Source organism: Diospyros lotus, chromosome 6, assembly GCF_014633365.1.
Source record: "Diospyros lotus cultivar Yz01 chromosome 6, ASM1463336v1, whole genome shotgun sequence".
Classification (NCBI taxonomy): domain Eukaryota; kingdom Viridiplantae; phylum Streptophyta; class Magnoliopsida; order Ericales; family Ebenaceae; genus Diospyros; species Diospyros lotus.
Window position 1 is genome coordinate 14,082,552 of NC_068343.1, and position 17,087 is coordinate 14,099,638.

Here is a 17,087-nt window from a genome sequence, read left to right on the forward strand (position 1 = left end):
TGTAAAGATTATGCTTGCGCCTTGAAAAACAATGTCTTGGTTGTGATTGAGTTAAATGTGAAAAGGCCACATGTATAGGTTATTGTTAAGTCTATGAAAAGTGGGTGTTCCTACTTAACCTGTTAAAAGTGGAGGTTATTACTCAATCTGTAAAAGTGGAGATTTCAATTGAGCTTGTAAAAACTATTTATTAGTTATAGTTGTGCCCTAAAAGCTAATATCTTAAGTGGATGTTTTTAAATCCTTAATGAGAGTTAAGGTAGTGAACTATGCATGTTGGTCGAGCCACTATAAATTGTTGTGTTCATGTTGCTCTCCTTTTTTTATTACTCTTATTTTAACAACATTATTCTTAATTTGCTATGCATGTACTTTTAATACATAAATACAACTTAGTGCATTATTTTTCTAAGTGTCATTAAAATGTTATCTTGGTTAAATTATCTTAAAAGTCATTTTAATACATAAATATAACTTAATGCATTATTTTTCTAACTGTCATTAAAATGTTATATTGGTTAGAATTATCTTAAAAGTCATATATACTTTTGCATTTTCATAACTGCTTTATAAACTCCTCATTTTAAATGTAATTCTTTATCTTTATATCAAAACTATGTGTAATGTTTATCTTATATATAGTTTTTCATAAAACATTTTTGTTTCAACTTTCAACAAATTTCATAAAAAGCTTTTCAATCAGTAATTTCTCTACATATAAGAACTTATTTGAAATTTTCTAACTTCATTTATTTATATGTTTGAACTAATTAATTATTTTCAAAAATATCTCTTACATTATTTCTTAAATTCATACGTCTTCATAATAATATTTTCATACATAAACTTATCAAATCCCTGAAGTTTTTCTCAAATCATGTTTTGCAAAGATCTTATATTCTGCATAATATTTTCATGCTTATTACATCATATTTTCAAGATATTTTCATTATTTGTAAAAATAGTCAAAATAACTAATTGATGATTAATTCTATGAAGTGGTAGCCGCACGTTCCCTCTTGCCTCTTCAGAGGTACCTGCAATGGAGCGGGGACTTGTTCCCCCCGTCAACCTCCGACGATCAAGTCAGATATCTCTCAATTGAGGATTAATTGTATTTACTCAAACTATATGCTCCAGAAAAAAAAGGAATCCTCTTTCTCTTACCTCGCCTCCCTTTTTAACCTTTTCTCGGGATAGGATCACGAGGGATCTTCGGGATCTCCCCTCCGTCTTCTTCGGGATCTCCCATCCGTCTTCTTCAGAACCTTCTTGATAAGGATTTCGTAATAGTATCCGTCTCCGAGGAGTTCGGATAGCTGTTGCCTCCGTGACCTTCGTGAGTTAGCCTGTTCCTAACGGCCTCGGAGATTTCTTTACTGAGTGTCTATCCGATTGACGTGGCGATGCTTGTCTGCTATGTATCTTCTAGATTTAAACAAAAAGCTCACAGACTAAACTCCCTATTGAAAACGTATCTCTTGACCGCCACTAGGTATCTGTCTGGGGCATTGGCGTAATTATGGACCGAGGGCATTCTCCTTATCACTAATTTACCCTCTTTTTGGGTAATCCTTCAATTTTAATTATTGTACCTTACACCAACACAAAATGACTAAATCAAATCTCAAATTTAGATTTGAAGAACACCATGTAAGCAATTTTCTTGTAATGCAATAACTCTAAATTGTAATCATAAACATTTGAAAATGTAATTTTTGAATTAGAGGTGTAATTGAGGGTATAGTTGATATCATTGATGGAATTAACATTTGGTCTAAAAAATTTAAGATAACATTTATCATAATGATTAATGTGATTTTGAATTTAAAAATAAAGTAATTTATTTGATCATTTTAAAATATAATAACCAATTTGACACTGCTCCCTAATGTAATTAAACATCAAGAAGACAACTGACATAAAAGCTAATGTGATTTAAATTTGAAATACAATAGTTTATTTAACCTTATTAAAATACAATAAGCAGAATGGAACGGCGAATTTGACACTTTTTTTATTTTTTCCTAGCTGTTTTTATCTCCTTTTTTGGGGGGGCGGTGCAGAGTCGCTAACGTCATCCAATTTAGTTATCTCCTCGCCTCTCTCGTTCCCTGGAATTTCTGTTGTGCTGCGAATCTAGGTTTATGAGCAGTAGCAGGAGTAATGTCGTCCATTTCTCTCTCGTTCTCTTCCTCTCTCCTCCGCTCTCCTCTCCACCAACGCCGACACAAGCGCAGCGCCCCTTTCCCACCATCCAATTGCACAGATGCCCACCCTCTAATCCCAACTTCGTCTTTCGCTGTGCATCAGCCGCCTCTTCTTCTTCGTCTCCGACTGCGAGTACTGTACAAAAGAAGAGGCATTGGAAGGTGGGCGAATACCCTGGAGTGTCCGAGTCCTCAAGCCCCAGAAATCCAAGCGAAAGGTCTAAGAGTACCCCTATCAAGAACATCAAGAAGAAGCTGGATCGCAGGAACAATGCTAAGGCCTGGGCTAACACCGTCACTGAAGCCCTTTCCGACCGTATCCAGAAGAAACAATGGCTCCAAGCCCTTGAGGTATGCATACGCTTACATATCTTCTTCTTCGCCCTTATCTCTCTACTTCCAGTTTTTTAATTTGACGTAAATGACCCTTGAAATTGTGCTAGGTGCGAATTTGACTCTCACGTGCTTCTGATGCTAACAATAGAAAATCTACTTTTCCTTCTTTTTTGCATAGTACATGGTGCTCTTTCATGGTTTGCAGTTGACTGTTTGGTGGCCTGTTGAAAATGTTTAGGTATTTGAGATGCTCAAGAACAGCCATTTTATCACCAAAAGAAGGCACTTATATGAAGCTCCTTGTTCTGCTTGGGAAATGTGGCCAACCGCAACGTGCCACCAACTGTTTGACACAATGCTGAAGAAGGTTAGAACCCACTTCGGAGCTTACACTGCCTTGCTTGCTGCTTATTGTAAAGCAATCTCATTGATAAGGCTTTCTTAATTCTTGATAAAATGAGACACTGCCTCTTTGCCAGCCTGATGTTATACTTACAGTATCCTGATTAAGGCTTGTGTTGATGCTTCTCGATTTGACCTGTTGATCAATGTATGATGAAATGGTGAACGATTAATAACTCCAACACCGTCACCCAGAACATAGTCTTGAGCGGCTTTTTTTGCTGGAAAATTAGACCAGCATGGAGAAGGTTTTTTCAAGGATGTTTTTTCTTTAAATCAAGGAAATGAAATTCGGGGAGGAACTATGATTTTCCAAGCAATTGAAACCCATTGTGCGTCGTTCTTCCATGTTAGGCTTAGGCACTCATAATTTTGTTTCCGAAAGTTCTCAAAATTGCTTCCAATGCTTAGGCTTATTGCTGGAGCTGAACAAAATGATCCATGGAAAAGAAAATGTATAAAAAAAAAAATAAAAAATCACGTATAAATTAATAAGTTCAGAAAATAAAAAAAAATTAATTTTGTGGTTTCATTTATTTGAGAAAATAATTTTAGTTAACTTAAAATACGTTATTATTTTGATTTTTTTTGTATAAAATTAAGTATTTTTAATACAATTTTATTATTGAATTCATGAAAAATGTGTCATTTTTCATAAAAAATAATGCCTATCAAACACGAAATGCTAGAAAATGACCAAATTCTATAAAAAATATTACCAATCAAATACCAAAAGATAGAAAATAACATCATTTTTCAAGTAGAAAGTTATACCAAACATTTACAATTTAAAAATTCATTTCTAATTATACCAATTTCAATTCTTAAATCATTTTTATTTATACCAATCATTCCATAGAATTCATTTCTAATCATATTTCTACCCAAATTCCATTGTAATCAAACGCCCTAATAGATTATTATATATAGTTGGAATAAATAATTGTAAACTAACACAACTTTTTATTGAAACAAAATTTGAAGTTCAACTATTTTTTTGGTAAAATTCTTAAAATTTGAAAACATAATAAAAAAGTTAGGTTGCGTTCTTTTTACATTTTAATTTTTAATTTTAATTTTTTAATTTATTTTTTATTTTTTATTTTGATAGTCTATTTTTAAAAAATTAAAAATATAGTTTCTTTGTCATTTTGAAAAATTATTTCTCAAAATAGAAAATTAAAAAATCATTTCTTTGAAATTTTAAAAATAATTTTTTAATGACATTTTATTAAATAAATTTAATTATCCAAAAAAATTATTTAATTTAAATAAATAAATTAATTAACTTGAAAAAAATAACAAGTGTGATCATAATGTGATTATAAATAGGAAGAATTAAAATAAAAATTAAAGACGTGAACTAATATTACATAATGTGATTATAAATAATAAGATTATATCATTAGAAAATGTATTTATTTTAAAATTTTAAGAAAAATTATTTAATAATATTTTATTTAATAAATTTAATTATTAAATAATAAAATTAATTTTTTTAAATAAAATTTTACTATTAAAATAAAATAATAAATTACTGAAATAATTTATATTAAATATTATTATACATATGTAATATACTTAATAATATATTATATGTTATTCCATATTTTTAATTATAATATAAATATACTATATTTTAAATTTCAAATAAATATATAATTTTATTTTTAAAAATTAAGAATTTTCTTTTTCTTTTTTTACCTTTTCTTTTTTAGAGTCAAAACATAAAAAATAGATAGTGTTTTCCATGTTTGGATTTAGAGTCAAAACAACCTTTTTGTTGTTTTGAATTGTTATTATAAATTTTTTTATTATTTTTGAAAATATATATTTTTAAAAATGATAAAATAAACATATTTTTATTATTTTAAAAAATTAAAAATAAACTAAAAATAATAAAAAGAATGCAGTCTTAATATCTTTTAGTAACTCAAAGATGAAAAATCATTGCACTACAAATAGAATTTAAAAAATATGATAATTCTAAATTTTGATCAAGATCAGATAATAAATAATTTTAATATAGATTGAATAAATATTAAATGTCTACTGATAAAAATATAAATTATAATAATTTAGTAATAAATGCTGCGCTGCAAAATCTAAATAAATTGCTCCCACCAAATTTCTATTAAAATAAAATTGATATAATCTTACATCTTAAGAAGAAAAAATCTGCCCCGCATAGACAGCTCAGTTAATTAGCAGCAGTGAAGTTGGAATAAATGACCCAAAATCAAATCTCACCAGCGGCTATGCACTGATCTAGTTGCTGTTGATTGGCTGAGTCATCATGATTAACATTTCCTTACATTTTTATCGGGTAGAGGGTGGAGACGCCCGAGATGAGCGATCTCACTCTATGAAACAAAAGAAAATACCTGATTTGGATCCCAATCAATTACCATTTTTAACATCGGCGATCGGCCGGTGAATGATCGCCGATATTCTAGAATATTCTCGACACTACTGGACCTTTCTCAAGTCCAACTCTATACCTCTACCAGCTCCCCAACGGAGCTCACTCTGCAACTGCGAGAAACGCTGCCGCCGTGACAACATACGTTTTTGCAGTATCTTTCTAGAAATTGAGAAAGAGAAGAATGTTCGGCGTGGTGTTCCCGAACCGGAGCTTCCCAATGGACATCTCCACCTTCGCTCAAATCGATACAACCCATTGGATTCTCGACATGAAAACTTTTGTCGGTAAAATTATCAACACTTAAGCTTCAACCCTAACTGCTAAATATAGGCCGAAGCTCTTTCTAATCACTTGGTTGGTTGTTTCTGTGTTCGCAGGGGAGGCCTACGATTCGATTCGGGAGCTCTGCATCTTCCTCCTCAACGGCCTTACCCTGCCGCCAGAAAAAGCCCTAGCGGTGTACATCCAGTCGCCCGGATCGGCCTTCCTCTACTGTGGGGCGGTGACGGTGGCTCGACCGTCAGCGGTGCTGTCGCTGCCGTGGCCGGAGCCCGGTGGTCAGCTTCAGCTCATGGCCCCGGACGCCTCCCCGCTCTCCGCGAAGATCGGCGTCTCGGTGGAGGACCTCGCCACCCTCCCCTCCCTCGACGTCGCCGCTGAGAAGCGGATCGAACATTTGGCGATGAAGGTCGGCGAGAATCTGTTCAATTTCATGCAATCGTTCTGCGGCGTCGACGGTAGCAAGCTTATTGTGCCCATGGATATATTGGATAGGTGGTTCAAGAAATTCCAAGATCGCGCTAAGCGTGATCCTGAGTATCTCAAGGGTTTTGCGTTGTAGTTTAGGAGGTATAAACTAATTCATTTGCTTATGTTTATGTGAAAAATGGCATGAACCTAGTTCTTTTTCTAACGGTTGCATAATGTGAACGATAAAGAATCCTTTGTTTTCCATTAATCTGATGCATTTTCTATTGCCTTTTGTTGTAAATGTTAGTTTGATCAGTAATTTGCTGGAGGTAATAGCACATATCGGAGAATTCTTTTGTTTCAAGAAATGGCATGATGGGTGAGACCTGTTTCCTGTCATCGGAATTTCATACTTAATATTTATAATGAGTGTGAGGTGAAATATGTTAAAAGTTTCTTGCAATGTTTTAGTCTGCAATACTCCACAAATAGAGAAACCTTTTGCTAGATGAATTGAAGTTTTTTCTGTTACGGTAAATGTTGCAGGAGCACATGCAAAATGTAAACATCCTTGTTCTTTATGTATAGGATGAAAAATTTAATGTATGTAGGAGAATTCGTTGTTTGGGGAAATGGCATTTTGGGTGAGATCCGTTTCCTTATCACATCCCGTACTTAAAATTTAGACAGAGTGTGAGATAAAACATGTTAAAAAGTTTTTTTCAATGTGTTAATCTGCAATGCTTTCCAAATAGGCAAACTTTCGCGAGACGAATTGTGGTTTTTTCTGTATGGTAAATGTTGCATGAGCACATACTTATACAATGTGAACATGCATCTAATAAAAAATTTAAGAATAAAGTAGGTTTTTTACTTTCAGATGATGCCCTTTTTGCATGTGGGTAGAAAATTTAATTTATTCCACTGTTTTGGCCTTCATTTTCAATTGCAATTATCTGTAATTTGAGTTTGCTGTAGGTGCTATTGCTGTCATCCATAATTTTAGTTCGGTCTAAGAAATGGTACACCTTGGATAATCCTTTTGACTTGGGAAATGACATGATGAGTGACGTCTGTTTCCTGTTAAGTTGGGTGTTTGTTGGGATAAAAGCAATTAATTCTCATCCCATGATTTTGATTCACAGATTGTGTGGTGAAAACAAGTCAAGGTTTTTGCCTTGTTGTGTTAGCTTGCAGTCTTCCTAGATATACATGCCTTTGTTTTTGTTGGACAGAATTTTCTTGTAGGAGAACGTGCCCATGTCAACTTCAACACTATGAACCTGTTTTAGACTGCAAGTCTCGCATATGTTTTTGACTGTTAGCCTGTTTTGCTCTGTTTTGATTTTACATCAGAAAAGAGAGGCACTATTTTTCTTCTCACCCTCCCTTTAGGTACATATTGCAAATTTACATATGTTATTTGCTACTCTTATAGAATCATGTGAAACAAAGTTCAATCAATTGTGGCACCAGCACGATAATTTGTTGAAAAGCAATTACAAATTGGATGGATGACATGATGCATGTATCATCTGTTTAGAGATTTGTAGTCAACATTGTGCTGATGATTCTTGATGTTTTTCTTACTTTTTCTGTACTGTAAGTAGGCCCTTCCCTGTTTAGTTGATCACAGTTCTTATTTCAGCATAAGTCATAACAAACAAAGAGAAGTTGCTTCTGAAGGGAAATTACCAGAAGTTGTCCGGTTTGCATTTGAACGTGACGTAGACCCCCATTCCTAGAGAAGGAGCTTTTTACATTGGCTGGACTTGTTCGTGTTAATGCACATGCTCTTTCATGAGTGTCGAAGTTCAATATGTGGCCCTCATGCATAAAGGCTCCTCTAGGGAGGAGGTCTAAGATGTTGAAGTAGGTCGGAGCTCTTACTTGAGTTCCTTGTGTATTAATATTATAGTTTTTATGTGGATTATAATGAAAAGTGGCGACTTTGTGATATTCTAACACAAAGACTGGTTGTGGATGGTATGAGTTGTGACTTTTTTTACAGAAAGGTTTTCCAATTTCAGGTTCAGGATTACCTAGGTCAAAACATAAATTTATATGATTGTTGAAGTGGATGTAAAATGGAACATTTTTCTTTATTGTTACTGTTAAAGTTTGCACTAAGTCAAGACATCCAGCATTACGCAGAAGCATAAAGCAACAAAAAGTTAAGCTATTCATGTTAGCTGAATATATAACGGTAACTACCTTTTTTTAACAATACTTATCGGTTTGCGTTTATTTTTGTTTCTTGTAAAAGTTGCCCCTATCCTTTATAAATAGAGGGCTGGCTTGAGTTATTTCATTGTGACATATTGTGTACAAAGTGAGAGAAAAGCCTAGAGGATTAAACTTTGTAATCTCCAAGGGATAGCTCGTGTAAAGAGCTGTGAGAGAGTGTGTGGGGATTGTATTCTTGATAGTGGAATTTTGTCAGCCTACTTTCAGTCTGGATTTAGGATCATCAAGCAATTAATGATCTGAATTAGGATAACTCTTAGCCTGTTGTATCTTGTTTTCTTGTCATTTATTATGTTTGTGCTGTGAGTGTGAGCTTGAGGTTTATGAGGGACGTCAATTGTGTAACAATTTAGTATCAGAGTTGGGTATCACAGTCAAGAAATCAAGAATCACTCTAAAGGAGAATAGACAGAAGTTGCGATCAAAGAAATGGCATCATCCTCGTTTGCCATAAGATATGACATTGAAAAGTTTAACGGGACAGAATGATTTTGCCCTCTTGAAAATGAAAATACGAGCTCTCCTTGGGAATCTCGGACTAGGGGAAGCTCTAGAAGGGGAAGCGAAGATGTCAAAAACCTTTACGGCGGATCAAAAGAAATAAATTCTGAAGAAGGCCTACAACACCGATTCTGAGTTTGGGCGGCAAGGTTGAAGGGAAGTAAATAGAACAATGGCCCACTCGCTTCAGTCTAAAATTTGACACGCTGGATACACCACACGCTTCAGCCTAAAATGACCCCTTTCACTCCTTCACATGCCCTTATCTCTCTCTTACTGCCTAACCCTCACCGTTCTCCTTGCCATTGCCTCCGGTGAGTTATTTTCTCCCCTTGTTTTCTAGAGGACAAAAAACCAGTTGCACTAATTTCTTCGTCTATTTTTTTCCTTTGTTTCTTTTTTGTTTTGGTTCTCATCTCTCCATGAGCAAGAGGCCTCTCTGTAGGTTTTATGTGGAAGAGAAGAGGCTTTGGCTAGTGTTGGAAACTGGCTCAAAAATGCTAATAATGCTTTGGCCTTTCTCTTAGTGAGTTCTAGAGGTTTGGAGGCTGGAAGTAGTGGTAGGTCAAACTGGATAGTTGGTGATGCTGCAGATTGGAGTTTCTGTTGCTGTGGCGAACCTTTGAGTTCTGGCTCTAATTTTATTAGTTTCGATTGTTCTTATTGGGTCCTTGATAGGATTACAGTTTAAAGCTTTGGCGCTCTCTCTCTCTCTCTATCTCTCTCTATAACACGTCTCCGTGATGAAAATATAGTTATACTGTTGATTATTGATTTGGAAATATTGTTAAATGTGTTAAATTGTTTGTTTAGGATATGCTTTTAATAATAGTGATGGTTTTTTATGCTTCTACAATGTCATTTTATATAGAAAATTTGATTAAATTTGGACATGTATTTTATAATATATTATTAATTTGTATATAGTGATATATTCTGAAATGGTACTTTAGTACCATAATGTACCAATGTCAAATTCGATACCTTGTTTGGTACACTCTTGACCACTGTGAGTTACTGTTTGTGGAAGATCTGTACCATGGGTTATTTGTTCATTCTTTTCGCCCTTGCCCTGCTTAGCTCTCTTGCTCTCCCCCGCTGAAAAGGTATATACATTCCCCATTCCTTGTTATTTCCTTTTACAAGATCATATTACCTTGACATCAGTTAGATGCCTTTCATTTGAACTGCTCACAAATGGTTACCAGACTGATCAGAAGATTGAACTTCCTAGGATTTCTTATTGTTACGTTGATCTTCAAATGCTTCATTGTGTATTTGACACCTTTAACAAATACCCCCATCAGTTCTCTTTTTTAGTGATAAACCTCCCTCAGTGTCAGCAAAACCCATAACTATTTTGGGGAATGGAATGGTCAGACATATAGCAACTGCCTTTATTTTCTGGTCAAAGAGAGCTTATAAGAAACTTAAAAGCTTAAATTTTTTTGTTACCTATTTGGTATGGAGTAACTTATAAGCTCTTCGAACAGCTTTTTTTTTAAAAAAGCTGCTACTCTCTAGCTCTTATTTTGGATAGCTTATAAGTTATTTTTAAAGTTACAGCTGACCTAAGCTTCACTGACAATTTATAAGCATTCAAATCGCTCCGAGTAAAAGACCAAACTACCCCCTTTAAAAGCTCCCATAATTTAGGCCAAGTGGAACACCCCCTAATTGAATTACGTTAAAACTCTAAACAGGAGATTAAAACAAGCAAACAAATGAATACTTAATTAATAAAAGCACAAAGCAAAACAGCCTGGAAATGCTTGGCATAGCTTGAGTACGTGTAACTAATGTCTGATTATTTAGTGCTTGCTTCTTTGTTCTCCCATTAAACCTACAGTCAATGCAACCACCTATAGTGGGTCAATGGTCATTTCCCTCGAGTATTCATTAAAAATTTGTATGAAGCTTTGCTTCCGTGGATGTCTCCTGTTGCACAATCTCATGTGATAATCTCGATAGGATTTTTAGATAGTTCTCATAGCAAATTCATTGACCCCATGTGCAAACCTCTGAAAGAACATACCGAGTTGATAGCATGCAACTGTTCCTTTATCATTTTGATAAGTTTCCTCTTCTTTACAAAGTTATTCTGTATCGAAAACCTAACATGACTTGTTGCTGGTTTGGTTTCTGCAGGAGAGATATGTAATGGACCCCAAGATGGAGAAAGAGTCAGTGTGCTTGATTAACATTGTCCTATATTCTTTGGGGAAATTCTTGATAACTGTTGATATTATGTGATTCAAAATGTTTTTATCAGATTTCTGGCATGCTGTTACATATTGCTGAGATGTATTTTTTATATTTGTTTCATTTAAATATAAATGTCTCATTATATGCTGTTATATATATATCTATATAATAAGGGAGGAAGGTTTTTGAAATCTATATAGACAAATGTGAGGGGGACATTTTTTTTATGGTTGAGATGGTTTTTGATTTTCCATCAATGGCTGAGATCAATATATTTTTCCCCCCAAAACCATCTCATCCTCACGGCTCACACGCACACACTCTGCTTCTTCTGTCCTGCCCCCTACCCCATTCTCTCTCTCTCTCTCTCTCTCTCAAAGCACCAAACCCATCACTTGCCGCTCTGCCTCTATCCCTCCCTTTCTCCTTCTCTCTCTTTCTCTATCTCTCCCGCCCCTGCGGCCACTCGGACCACCCGACCACAGCGCAGCTCGCCTCGCCGTCCCCGTCGCCCCTGCCAACGCCACTCTCTGGTAAATGCGATGGTGTTCGCTGCTCATCTTAAACCATATATTTTGTATGTATATGCTGTATAAATAACCAGCGATTGCTGGAAATTTGGTTTAAGATGTATGTTTGCTGTATGTATGTTTGCTGGAAATTTAGTTTAAGATGTTTGGTTTAAGTGTCTGTATGTATGTTCGTTGCTCACAGCGTTTAAGATTTAAGTGTATATTAAGTGTCTGTAAATGTACACTGTATGTATGTTTGTATGTATATTAAATGTATATTAAGTGTATGTATATTAAGTGTTTGCTGGAATAAATCTTACAGCGTTTAAGATGTTTTGTACGCTGTTCTTTGTTTGCTAGAATACAAAAGCAATCTAATGTTTGCTATGAGATCAATGAAGCATCAGATACTTTTGTCTATTATCACTGTTTTACGCATTAGATGCTATGAGATTAATATTAAATGCATATTAGATTGTTTGCTGGAATACAAAAGCAATCTAATGTTTGCCATGTTTTAATTTTATCTATTATCACTGTTTTACGCATTTGTTGGAGCTACTGTTTATGAAGTAATGAAAAGCATCTCAAATCTATATGAAGTAATGAAAAGCATCAAACAGCCTATCTCAATTGAAGATATTAAGCTATGAGAGAATTTTGAGAAATTTTGTAGATTTTCAAACTAAACTGTTAATCACTGTTTAGTTCTTAGGTCAAGGACATGTAATGGAATTGTTCAAAAGGAATTATTTGAACAAGAGATGAAAGTGCAATCAGTGGATTGTGGGAATATTGATATATGTAAATCAATATGTAAATCAATAGTTCTAATTAGGTCAAGGACATGTAATGTTTGTTGTTCTTTGTTTTTTCTTTGTATGTATGTATGTATGTACGCCAACATACATGGTGAGCATTTCTGTAATATATATGCACATTTCGGTTATATATATGCAAGATCTTAAATGAGCATTTATGTATATTAATTGTTGTTAATTAAATGCATGTTTATTAAGACTAAATGAGTAGCAAACACGGTGTAAATTGAATATATGTATGTATGTATGTATTTAAATGAGTAGCAAACAATGATAATAGACAAAAGATGCTCCATTGTTAATTAAATCGTTTCTCATTTTTGCCTTTGTGTGTATGATTAAGAGATGTTGTATGGATACATCTCAAAAAATTATTTCTCAATAAATGAACTCATAATCTCACGAAGTGGACGAGTTTACATGAATGAATTATTTCTCAATAGATTAACTTTGTATTGGAATATAGTGATTGTAGCAACACTTTCCAAAATATATAAATTACTTATTGAAAAAACAAAGCAGCAGTAGGTATTAAGTTTAATATCTAATATTTATGGTAGTTAGTTAATTATTTAAAAGAAAATAAATAAAATTTATCATTAAGAGTTATTGAGTGTGAGAACATTTTGGGATTGTCGGGGACCAGCAGCGATCGGGGACTTTTCAATTTTTTAAGTATTCTACAACATTTGAAAATTTTAAATAAAAAAAACACCAACAGTGTAAGTTTTAATTTTTTTAAAAAGAAATTATGGACTACAACATTTGAAATTTTTTAAATAAAAAAAAATCAATAGTGTAAGTTTTAAGAATTTGACATTTAGAATTATATATCTTCGATCCCGAATCAAGGTTCCCTCCATTGATTACGGGCGGCGGTTGCCATGGCTGCAACCATGTGTGTTTGTATATATATCTAGATTAGGAATAACCCGTGCCTGAAGGCACGGTGCAACTAAAAAAAATCTAATATAAAATTGAAAACCTAAACTCGATTATATCATGTATTTGAAGACAATGTATATAATTCTTAAACATGAAATTATCAAAAAAATGAATATAAACATGCCTAAAGACATGTTTATTTATAAAATGACTTTGTTATCTGTTGAAATTTATTTTTTTGCCTAAATTTATGTTTGGACTTTCCAAGTGATAATTATTCATACCAGGCTTTGATTTTGGTTTTAATTTTATTTTTATAAACTTAAAGTTAGTTAGGAAAGATAAGAGTTCAAATTTGAACAATTGTTGTACTCCAATTTTATTTTTATCATTTTAATGTGATTGTTAAAATACATCTTAATTGGAAATAACACAACATTGTCAATTAAATCCATGTTAACTATTTAGTATTGCTAATTTTTTTTTTTTTTAGTGTCTAAAATTTTATAACCAAACATTTTTAGGTTGAAGTACAACAGTTATGGACAATATCACTATTTTTGGTCAAGTAAGTTTTTTTCTTTGTAAGGCCTATATTTTTTTTAAAAAAAAAAACATAACATATCTAATTTTCTTCTAATAAAATGCTTTTGTTCTCATACTTTATAGGTGGATGGAGACTTACACCGAACCGTAATATCAATTCCGTTTACTAATTTTTTTATTTATGTGTATAAGATTTTATTTATCACTCTAACGTGTTTGTATGTATAGGTTCAATTTCTTCAAGAAAGAAATGTTAATGTTGTTATTCGCGATGAGCGTGACCTTAATACTATTCGCATTCGTGAGGTAAGGATACATATTTTCTTATCATTTTAAAAATAATAATTTATAAATATATTCTACTTATTTTTTATTATAGGCAAAGGCAAAGGAAAAAGAAAAGTCAATCCATTCTGGCAAAAGAAAGAAAAATGCACATCCTGTGGTATGGTTTCTCAACAATTTTTAAAAGTTTATTTTTCGAATATTGTCATATAATTTTTTTTTAGGAATTACATAGTGTCATATACTTTTTTTTATGTACATTTTTAAAAAGTTTTTTTTGAAATATTTATTCAAAATTCTTTTTATTGAATGTGAAATATTTTTCTAATTTTTAATATGTTTGTCTATTAAAAAGAGAAGAAAATAAATAAGAGAAAAAAATAGGAAACTACATAATATAGTTTTTTTTAATTTTTTATTTTTCTTATAAGAAGCTTTTAATGAAAGAATAAGAAGAGTGAAAAGGAAAGTAGGAAATAAAAAAGTACATAGTGAGTTTGTCCGTTCATACTGTCTTTAAACCAACAAGTACATAGTGAGTTTGCAGTTTTTAAATTTCATCAAAATATGCATTGGTTTTTATGTGACTAACAACTCAACCGAGTTAGTTAAAAGGAAGCAAGAGATAAGATAATCTTCACATTTTATGCACATACTCCTAAAATATTCTCATTATAGGCACACAATGATAATGTGTTATCAAAAGCTGTATTGGCCCAACGTGCACGACGAGAACGTGAAAAAAATCAAAAGTCATGTTCTGCATACCAATTGGGACAACGCCTGCGACGAGAATGAGAAAGATCAAAGGAATGTATTAACCCAAAACAATCTTCTTTAACACGAAATTGGTAAACAACTGTAGTTAATTCTTAAAATATATACTCTTACTATTACCACTTTATTATATAGATTTTAATTTGTTTACAATCCATTTTTGTAGGCCTGCTCCTACAACTCCATCTATAAATGTTGGCGTGGTCATCCGTGATGAGCACGACCTTAATGATATTCATGTTCGTGCGGTAAGTAAAAAATCAAGTCAAACATTGTATGTATTTTATTTATATAAGATTATATAAACCTTAAATCCAATGTCTAAATGAAAAGAAAATGTCAATCCAATGTCTAAATGAAAATAAAATATTGCTCTTTCTTACAAGAGATTGACAAATACATGTCAAGTGATATCAGTGCATAAAATGAATTTGTTGTTTTATGTTATTTTTGTAGAATGATTGTAATATGTTTTCCTGTAACTTGCTATTATTTGCATGAATTTATTTATTTTTATTTTGCATGGATACATGTGCATTTATAATGTACAATTCATAAGTTGCTATTTATACGAAAAGAATAGGAAAAAAGATAAAATATATAAAGAAAGAAGAAACTAAAGAATATTGGTTTTTTATTCTTATTAAGAGAAATGAAAGAAATAAGAAAATAGTTTCATTTTAACCACAAAATATTCACATATTTTGCACCAATGATAAAATATTTTCATTTTAGGCACAAAATGATAATGTAATATCAAAAGTTGCATTGGCCCAACGTGCACGGCGGGAGCGTGAAAAAAAACAAAAGTCATACTTTGAATTTCAATGCTTGCAACGAGAGCAAGAGGGATTAGAAGAATGTGTTCAACTAAGAGAATCTTCTTTAACACCAATTCGTCGTGATCGCACTTGCTTAGAGTGGGAAACAATAACTGAAGATTCTCATTCGGCACAAAAACGAAGAATGGTTACCCATCATTCTACATGTTCGTTTTCTATGCCAATCACATCGTTGGCTCCACAAAGGAATCGGTAAACTACTGTGTATTATCTTGAAATACACATTTTTACTCATACCGTTTTGTTTTACAAATTTTTATTTATACACACATATTCATAGGTCTACTCCTATAAATCGATTTCTTCAAGAAGATCTATGTACTGATGATGAATTAGAAGATATGCCTATGAGTACATCAATTGACGCCCGGGTACACAAAGATTCTTGCCGCCATTATCTTGGCAAGATGGATGTATTATGTCCTTATTGTTCAGCCTTACATTGGATGGATGAAAAATTGACAAAATCTTCTATGAAGTGTCCCTTATTCGGAACTTGCTGTTTGGAAGGAAAGATTAGGCTACCCTTACTTATTACACCCCCTCCACCACTTCAGGCTTTGTATGATAGGAATAATGATCAATCAAAATCCTTTCGAAGTTATACTCGAGTGTACAATGCAACCAATGCTTTTACGAGTCTTGGTGCTACATTAGATCCTAGAGTACTCAGTGGAAGGGGCCCTACATCATTCACAATTCATGGGGAATTGCGACATCGAACAGGATCACTACAACCACAACCAGGGATAGAAGCAAGTTATGCTCAACTGTATATCTATGACCCTGATTCAGCTTTAGAAATTCGTAATCGTAGAAATCCTATCTTGAGAAGGGATGTTCTCAAAATTATTCAGGATAGTTTGTTGCAAGTCAATGCATTTGTAGATAAATTTCGCCAAGCTCATGCTATTTTATATCAATTAGACTCGGCGGGACACAATTTACCTGCTCATCTTCATTACAATTCAAGAACTGATCGACGTCGATATAACCTACCAACTGCAGATGAGATTGCGATTGTAATACCGGGTGATGGAACAGAAGTTAATGGAATGAGAGATATTATCTTACATTTTCGAGGAAATAATGAGTTGATGCAAATTAATGAATGTCACCCAGCATACCTGCCATTACATTATGTTCTATTATTTCCCTATGGTGAGCTTGGATGGGAACCTGAGCTGAAATTGTGGAATGTTCAGTATGATCGACCTTCAACTGATCGACTTACTCAAATGGATTTTTATAGTTATCGTTTGTTTGAACGACCCACAGAGTATTCAACAATTTTGAGAGGTGGGAAACTATTTCAAGAGTTTTTGGTAGATGCTTGGGCTGCAACTGAGTAAAATCGATTGACATACTACAAGCTTAATCAAGGGAAAGTTCGGGCTGAGCTT

General features: G+C 33.2%; 3 protein-coding genes across 6 annotated transcripts in view; all 3 read left to right on the forward strand.

The window, feature by feature from the left end:
• Nucleotides 1-7,860, forward strand: part of LOC127804848 (protein OPI10 homolog) — a 43,662-nt gene extending 35,802 nt beyond the window's left edge. Inside the window, exon 4 of one of the 2 annotated variants that reach the window (XR_008023756.1) lies at nt 7,712-7,858. The gene's annotated coding sequence lies outside the window, so the exon portion shown is untranslated. Of the gene's footprint in view, nt 1-7,711 lie in introns of both variants that reach the window. The other variant, XM_052341895.1, reaches the window with a different exon arrangement.
• LOC127804847 (protein OPI10 homolog) lies at nt 5,376-7,860 on the forward strand. Of its 3 annotated transcripts, XR_008023754.1 has the most exons (4): nt 5,376-5,657; nt 5,751-6,222; nt 6,371-6,442; nt 7,712-7,858. XR_008023754.1 is itself a non-coding variant. In XM_052341893.1 (3 exons), exons 1-2 carry the CDS (start codon nt 5,555-5,557, stop codon nt 6,212-6,214), a joined length of 567 nt encoding a protein of 188 aa, XP_052197853.1. In that variant the 5' UTR covers nt 5,378-5,554; the 3' UTR covers nt 6,215-6,222; nt 7,712-7,860. The 3 variants fall into 3 exon arrangements, 2 of the variants coding, with proteins under 2 accessions (XP_052197853.1, XP_052197852.1); XM_052341893.1 differs by lacking the exon at nt 6,371-6,442 and having other exon boundaries at nt 5,378-5,657; nt 7,712-7,860; XM_052341892.1 differs by lacking the exons at nt 6,371-6,442; nt 7,712-7,858 and having other exon boundaries at nt 5,379-5,657; nt 5,751-6,364.
• Nucleotides 7,861-14,051: 6,191 nt separating this feature from the next.
• Nucleotides 14,052-17,036, forward strand: LOC127804341 (uncharacterized). Its single transcript, XM_052341201.1, has 4 exons — nt 14,052-14,086; nt 15,009-15,090; nt 15,578-15,876; nt 15,965-17,036. The coding sequence occupies exons 1-4, from the start codon at nt 14,052-14,054 to the stop codon at nt 17,034-17,036; spliced, it is 1,488 nt and encodes a 495-aa protein (XP_052197161.1).
• Nucleotides 17,037-17,087: the final 51 nt, after the last annotated feature.